General features: G+C 60.0%; 1 protein-coding gene across 2 annotated transcripts in view; it reads right to left on the bottom strand.

The window, feature by feature from the left end:
- Positions 1 to 3,528, bottom strand: part of LOC101650758 (keratin, type I cytoskeletal 13) — a 4,543-nt gene extending 1,015 nt beyond the window's left edge. The window contains exons 1-7 of one of the 2 annotated variants that reach the window (XM_045299549.1): positions 3,034 to 3,528; positions 1,988 to 2,070; positions 1,574 to 1,730; positions 1,252 to 1,413; positions 1,006 to 1,131; positions 689 to 909; positions 62 to 84 (exon numbers count right to left, since the gene is read on the bottom strand). In XM_045299549.1, coding sequence (XP_045155484.1) covers positions 62 to 84; positions 689 to 909; positions 1,006 to 1,131; positions 1,252 to 1,413; positions 1,574 to 1,730; positions 1,988 to 2,070; positions 3,034 to 3,528 — 1,267 coding nt within the window. Of the gene's footprint in view, positions 1 to 52; positions 85 to 688; positions 910 to 1,005; positions 1,132 to 1,251; positions 1,414 to 1,573; positions 1,731 to 1,987; positions 2,071 to 3,033 lie in introns of both variants that reach the window. The other variant, XM_004707156.2, reaches the window with a different exon arrangement.
- Between the last annotated feature and the right edge of the window lie 4,114 nt (positions 3,529 to 7,642).

A 7,642-nucleotide genomic window follows, 5' to 3' on the forward strand; every position in this document is an offset into this window, starting at 1 on the left:
CGCACCTTGTCCAGGTAGGCGGCCAGGCGGTCGTTAGAGGGCCCTTCCTTACCACCTCCACTTCCGGAGGGGAAGCCAGTCATCCTGGGAGAGGGGAGGAGAGACAGACAGGGATAAGCAGGAGGTAGCCAGGAGCAGGCGCTCCCCTGCCCTTCTTGTGGGGACTCACACCCTTAGTAGGAGCCCCTGTTTGGGCTTTTCCCCCCAACCCGGGGGGGGGGGGGGGGGGGGGAGACACAAGTCAAAGAGGCCTCAGGAATAGCGATTGGCCCCAGGAATTCGGGCATCTCCCAGGAGCTGTCTCCTGTCCCCGGTTTGCTCGTGTCCTGGTCCCCCTAGTCCCCTGAGCTGGGTCCCTGCAATCAGGCTGAGCTGAATCCACGCTAAGACTTCTTCTACTACCAGATGTCCACTCCGTGGCCCCTCTCCTTTCCACCCAGGAATTCACAGACATGAGCTACAAGCTACAGGTTCACAGGATGCCGCCTGCTCTGGACACTCCCAGAGTCTAATTCAAGAAACCAGGGGAGCTCCGGTCCCGGACCTTCTTCAGGGCTGTGCGTGCTCAGCTAGGTCTGCCCCCTGCCTGAGCCCTGTCCCACCCTCTCTCCGTGCATGAAGGCCTGAATCTCTAGCGTCCCCCTAGGGTCCAACCCCTAGGCTTTCCCAGGAGGCCACAAGGACCTACTTGGCGTCCTGGCCCTCGAGCAGGCTGCGGTAGGTGGCGATCTCCTGCTCCAGCCGCGTCTTGATGTCCAGCAGCATCTTGTACTCCTGGTTCTGGCATTCCATCTCGCTGCGGAGCTCGCTCAGCTGCTGCTCAATGCTGCTGATGAGCCCCTGGATCTGCTGCAGCTGCAGGGCGTAGCGGCACTCTGTCTCCGCCACGGTGCTCTCTAGGCCGGCTTTCTGGTGGGGGCAGAAGAGAAGGCATGAGCAGAGTCAGGCCAGAGGGAGGCCTGGAGGGGCTGGCTGTGGTGGGGGGGCTCGGGGGTGGGGGGGTACCATGCTGAGCTGGGACTGCAGCTCAATCTCCAGGCCCTGGAGTGTGCGCCGGAGCTCGGTGATCTCCGTCTTGCTGGTCTGGATCATAGCGGTGCTGGAGGTCACTTCCTTGGTGAGCTCTGCACTCTGCAATTCATGGGCAAGAAGATGACGTGATGGGGGAGCCCCAGGAGAGGGCCTGACCCGAGAGCGGGGTGTCCGCCTGGTGCCGCCCAGCTGTGGGCGGTCAGAGGGCCGGGGGGGTACCTTGCTGTGGAACCAGGCCTCGGCGTCGCGGCGGTTCTTCTCGGCCATGGCCTCGTACTGCTCCCGCATCTCGGCCAGCACCCGCGTCAGGTCGATGCCCGGAGTGGCGTCCATCTCCACGATGACGTTGCCCACCACCTGGTTGCTGAACTCCTTCATCTCCTGCGGGGGTGCGACAGGAGGATGGGAGGCGCTCCCCAGCCCTCTTCCCCTGGGCTCTGAGTCCTGGAAGTACCCGGAAGGGCCCTACTGCCCCCACAGAGGAAGCCACGGTGCCCCAGGGAGCACCCCTTTCTCGCTGAGGTGGACCCAGCCCCCTCACCTCCTCGTGGTTCTTCTTCATGTAGGCCAGCTCCTCGTTCAGGCTCTCGATCTGCATCTCCAGGTCAGTCTTGGCCAGCGTCAGCTCGTCCAGCACCCGGCGCAGCCCGTTGATGTCGGCCTCCACGCTCTGGCGCAGGGCCAGCTCATTCTCATACCTGCAAGATGATCACAATGAAAAATGGGAGAGGGGAGAAAAGAAAGCATCAATCAGTGATATTCGCCCCTGCCCCTGTCCCTGCCCCGCCCCTGCAGTGGATTCTGCCCCCGCCCCTGCCCCTGCCCCTGCCCCACCCCTGCAGTGGATTCTGCCCCTGCCCCTGGGCAGCATCACAGATGCATCAACAATGCTCAGAGGAGCACTGGTCTCAGAGAAAAGACAGCTGGGAAAAGCCGACGAGAGAAGGCGACTCACTTGAGCCTGAAGTCGTCCGCGGCCAGCCTGGCATTGTCGATCTCCAGGATGACCCGGTTATTGTCGATGGTGGCTGCCAGGATCTGCAAAATACACAGGGCAGTCACTCCAGAGGGTCCCCATGCCTGGGCGGGAGGACGGGGAGAGCAGGGGGAAGGCGCCGGGACAAGGTGCTTCCCTCCGGACAGAAAGTTCCTCTTCTGGAAAGGGACGCTGGAGCGGGGTGTACATTTCAGAACAATGACCCCGCTGAGATCACCTCGCCCCAGAACCTCGGGGTGGCAAGCTCTCCTGCCCGTGGTCTGTAAACCTTCCCAGTAGAGTGAGAGGGCCTGCAGGGCAGAGTGCTCCACGGGTTTACTGATGACACCCGGGCTTGATCTCCCAGCTTCGGGTGGAGGGAAAGCCAACGAATGTGCCTCTTGGCTGAAATTGTATTTCCCCAAGCTTTGACATTGCAAAGGTTTGCAAACCCACCCCACCTGGCTGGGTATAACCCAAGCCAGTGGGATTGTGTTCCAACAAGCATGCAGCCCCGCTGAGAGACAGGCCACGACTGAACGGGTGTAGGCTGTGCACCGGCCAGGCCACGGCCCCCCATGGCTCCCTTGCTTGTCACCCACTGAGAGTAACAGCTTAAACGGGATTCCTACCAAAGACAGTTACCCCGGAGCAAGGAGTGAACATGAACCCTCTCTCTGGTGACCTTAGACATTCTTCGTGGCTTTTAAAACTGTCACGATTTCCAAACAACTCGGTGAGTTAGGACGAGAGAGACGGAGTCACTAAGAGCATAACTGTTTGGAAAGCACGGAACAAGTTGGCACGCGTCGTAAAAGCCATAAAAATGAAGGATGGGAGAAGATGCCTTTAGAGGCCTGTGGCTTGAGGAAGCCCATCAGGAAGTGAGACGAGAATGTTTCCCCCCCAGAGGGGAGCACGCCACGCACACAGCCTCGTCTGGTCCGCTGGCGCGCTGCGGGCCTTCCTGCCTTCACCCCCCACCTACCCGGCACCAGGGACCCCCTCAGCACCCCGGGCCCCACCTTGTCCCGCAGCTCCTCAATGGTCTTGTAGTAGTGGCTGTAGTCACGCTCCGGGCTGGTGGGGCTCTGCTTCTGGTGCCAGTCTCGGATCTTCACCTCCAGGTCGGCGTTGGCCTCCTCCAGGGCACGCACCTTGTCCAGGTAGGCGGCCAGGCGGTCGTTGAGGTTCTGCATGGTGATCTTCTCGTTGCCGGAGAGGAGGCCGCCATCACCACCGCCAAAGTCCCCAAAGCCAGCGCCGAAACCCCCACCAAAGCCCCCTCCATAACCCCCACCAAAGCCCCCTCCATAACCCCCACCAAAGCCCCCTCCAAGGCCACTACCAGCACCTCCGCCAAAGCCGCAGCTCATGCTGCCCCCGTAGCCCCCAGCTGATCCCCCAGAGACAAAACGGGTGGAGCAGGAGGAGATACTTCGACCTCCTCCCAGCTGGCAAGAGCCACCCCCGAAACCACCTCCATAGCTGGCAGAGGAGCTCTGCAGGCGGCAACTCATGGTGAGCTAGAGATGGCAGGCAGGTGCAGACAGGAGCTTGACTGAGCCTGAGCTGGGATGGTGGCTCTTGCCCAGAGTGGACGCTTCTTATACACCTTCCACGGGGCTGGGACAGCCTTCTCGACTTCTCTCCTCCCCCTCCCCACCCTCCGACCGGTTGCCAACTGCACTGCTGATTTCCCACAAGCCCAGCCACCTCTGATCTCCAGGGCAGGCTGGCCTTTTGGGGGCGGCTTTGCTCTGGGTGGTTGTTAATCCTTAACAAAAGGGATGATTCAGAAGGAACTGGGTTCAGCTTGAGACTCCCCTTTTGACACCTGCATATTCTCAATCACCTTTCCACTGAGGGCGCATTCTTCGCAGGCTCTCCGCCCCACCCCGTGTGAGGAGCAGGAGGACGGTGCTGCCCGGGTCTGCCCGGGCGCCTCTCCAAGGAAAGGGCAGCCCTGTGCAGAGTGGGCCAGTGCCCGGGAGGGCTCCACGACCCTCAGCCTCCCTCCTTCCAGTTTCTGAAACTTCCCACCAAAATGCTCCACCTCGTTCTCGATCTTCCATCCGCTCCGTGTCTCCCAAGGCCCCGAGGATGACCAGCCTTCATCAGTACCATAGAATCTACCGCCTGCGGAATGTCTGTCCTTGTGGGCATCCAGCACAGAGCTGCTCGGTGGACAACAGGGCGAGGCACACAGCACTCGCCCACCATCCTCACCGGTGCTCTCTTTGAGCCCTCGGCGGCAGCCCCGGTGCCCACCCGTCTGCTCGAGGAGTTTCAATTGATCACAAGAAAAAACCACAGGGGGCTAGGGACCTCCGAGGCCCCCTGGCACAGCTAGGGAAACTAAGGCACGCAAAGGGGAAGCAAAGAGGCACCGTGAGCATGAGGGGGCTGTCTCGTTTCATCTGGGCACCAACCCAGTGAGGTGGCTCCCGCTTCTCCCCATTGCACAGGTAAGGAAGCTGAGCTTCCTGGGGAGAGTCGGGACTGAACCCCGAGGTGGGTTCCTTCTGACATTGAGGCTCTTGTTCTTCGCACACCCTAAGTGCTCGCCTCGATGAGTTCTTAGCTCGCTGTGGAGTTCTACCCACATGTCCACCTGGATCACCACCCCCAGAGTAGTCTTTCCAGCACTTCAGCCAAACCCCAGGCCCTCTTCCCCCAGAGGCAACCACTAGCCTGATGGCGATCCTCCTAGATTAAAGGAGTCCTGGTAGCATAGTGAGTGACGCACCAGCCTGCTAACCACAAGACCAGCAGTTCAAAACCACCTGCTGCTCCATGGGTAAAAGATAAGGCTTTCTACTCCTGTAAAAATTACAGTCTCAGAAATTCACAGGAGCCGTTCTACTCTGTCCTAGAGGGCCCTAGGGGGTCCCTACGGGTCAGAAATGACTTGTGGCAGTGAGTTTTTGAGTCTTGAGAGCGTGATAAGCCTCTCAGAACCAGGAACGAAGAGATCATTTCCAAGTCCTTACTCTGGACTTCCAGCCCTGACCCACCAAGAAGACCAAGAGGTGGCCTCTGGAGAGCCATCTTCTGGGCCAGGCAGCCCACTGGGGTCCTGATGCCCTGCTCAGGGTTGGACTGGGGTGGCATTGGTGAACCTCGAATCCTCTTTTGCTGCTTCAGCAGCAAGGCCGCATGGAGAGCTGAGTCAGGGATTCCCATCCTTTGTCTTCCGCGGGCAGGGAAGTGGGCCCTGTTCACCCCCCCCAGGGTGTCAGCACCAGGGACAGGGCCCCGGCCTGCTGCAGCAAGACCTCTAGAGACTGACCCCTTGCCCCAGCCCGGCCCACCAGCCCGAGCTGATGGCTCAGCGCTCTCTGAAAAGGCATGATTCAGCCCAAAGCAGGAGCTCGCTTTCTCTGAGGAGGATCAACCCTGACAGGAGGTGATTCACAGAACCTGCCAGGCCTGGGTGACGGTGCCCCATTCTTCCCAGGGCCGACTAGCAGGATCAGACCCACGCCCTTGACATAACAATGCCACAGATCCTCCAAAGCCCTGGCAGAACAAACACAGGTGGCCGGGCAGGCCTCCCACCCAGGGTCAGACCTGTGGTGCCTCCCTCTGACCCCGGTGAACGCACAGCTTGGTGCTGGGGCCCAAGCACTGCTAGCATGCCTAACATCCCCAGCTTTACTTTCAGGCAGAATGACACCCAGCTTAGCCCCCTCAGCAGCAACCCGCGCTTGCGATCGGCCAGCAAGGCCCTTGCAAAGCGCGCCACCCTCCAGCCTGTCACAATGGAGGTGTGTTTTCATCAGGCCTCTTTACAGAGGAGGCAGCTGAGGCTCAGTCCTTCGCCAGGTCACCATGAAGCCAAGACTGAAACCTGGGCCCCTGACTCCTTCTGCCAGGAGAGATGGCATCCCGAAACTCTGCTGGCAATGCAGGCGGACAGCTCTCCGTGTGTTAAAGGGTGGCAAAAAAAATCATGCCAGCCAAGCCACAGGCAGCTCCCCTGCGACTGAGACCATTCTCACCCCCAGCAACCCCGTAGGACCGAGTGGACCCACCCCCCACGGGATTCCCAAGCCTCTCACACCTCACGGAAGGCGACGGTCCCCTCTCCCACAAACACCGGTCCGCTCACTCAACTCACGGCCTTCGAGCCAATTCTGACCCCTAGTGACCTACAGGACAGAGGAGAACCATCCAGGGGTTCTGAGACTGTAACTCTTCAGGGGAGTAGAAAGCCTCATCTTTCTCCCTCGGTGTGGCCAGTGGTTTCAAACGGCTGGCCATCTGGTGAGAGGTCCAGTAGCAGACATTTATTGAACGTGTGCAGTGCTGGGTCCAGGGTGCTCATGCGTCATTCCATCGGACCCTCAAAACAGCCCTGTGTTTCTCAGATCCCTTTTCCGAATGAGGAAGCTGAGAGCTAAGGCCTCTCCCCCACGGAGAAGCGCTCACATGTCGGTGCCGGCACTCAAGCCTGGGGGTGCAGGGTCTAGGTCTTCAACGGCGGCCTGGAAACCCCCTTCTGGCCAGTGACAGTGATGTCCCCATCAGCAAGGCCTCCTCTGTTGTCTTCTCCACTCTCGGGCCACAGACCCCCCACCCCACCCCACCCAAACACCCAGTCCAGCTGGAGGAAGACTAGCTTCTGTCTGCAGCAGGTAGCTTGTCAGCTGTCTGCCCCATTGTTGAGCCTCAGAGTTCAGCCAGAGGAAGTGATTGATTACAGGGACATTGTACCCCACCTCTGGGGAGACTGAGGCCCAGGGCAGCAGGACACGAGGAGAAGGGAGCGAGTCTGCCCAGGTCTGCAATAAACCTCCGGCTCCACCATCAGCTTCCTGTGGGACTCCGTCTCCCGGCTGACACGGAAATGATTTCTGAGTTTCTCCCCAAATGCCCTTCTACGGCTCTAAGTTCTCAAAGGGTTGCACCTGGTCACCATGTTGCTCGGCTGCAGAGTTGAGGCTGAAACGCTGTCCCAGCCCGAACCCAGATTCCCCTTGGACCAGGCTTCTCCCTCCTCTCTCCTCCCTCAGTGAGCAGCAATGGGGCCACACTCCCTGAGTGGTTCCCCGACAGGGAAAGGGGTTCCCCAAACAGTCGACCAGGCCCAGTGGGTAGTCCCCTCCCAGTTGCCTGCTGGACACAGCACAGCCAGAAACTTTCCCTGGAGCTGCCTGCACCCGCCATCACCCCCACCCCAAGCCAAGATCCTGCAGGCCTACAGCACCTGGCTCTCTGGAACCCAGTACCCACTGGGGTCAATAGGCTCTGGATTCAAAAAGCTTGGACTCCCTGCCTTCAAGTTGATTCAGACTCATGGGGGCTGTGAGGCCTTGGATCAGGTGAACCTAAGGCTGCCCGTGATCTTGGGGAAGTTACCCCCCATTCCCATGCCTCAGGGGTCCCAGCTGAAGAATGGGCGTCTGGCAGGAGCAAGGTGCACGCTCATCCCTGTTCAGCGACCTGCCAGGTGTCTCCTGAGCCCCAACCTATCCAATGCATTGCTTTGCCTCCCTCTCTGATCCCTGCAGCCAGCCTCTCCCCACAGTGCCTGGATAAATGACACCCTCAAGTTCCTCCCCTCGGCTCCCAAGTCCCCCTGAGCACAGAGTCTTTGCCAAAGATATGTTCCTGGCAGAGGACAGCGCC

This window comes from Echinops telfairi, unplaced genomic scaffold, assembly GCF_000313985.2.
Source record: "Echinops telfairi isolate 266 unplaced genomic scaffold, ASM31398v2 ScPeMD7_7458;HRSCAF=8496, whole genome shotgun sequence".
Classification (NCBI taxonomy): Eukaryota; Metazoa; Chordata; class Mammalia; order Afrosoricida; family Tenrecidae; genus Echinops; species Echinops telfairi.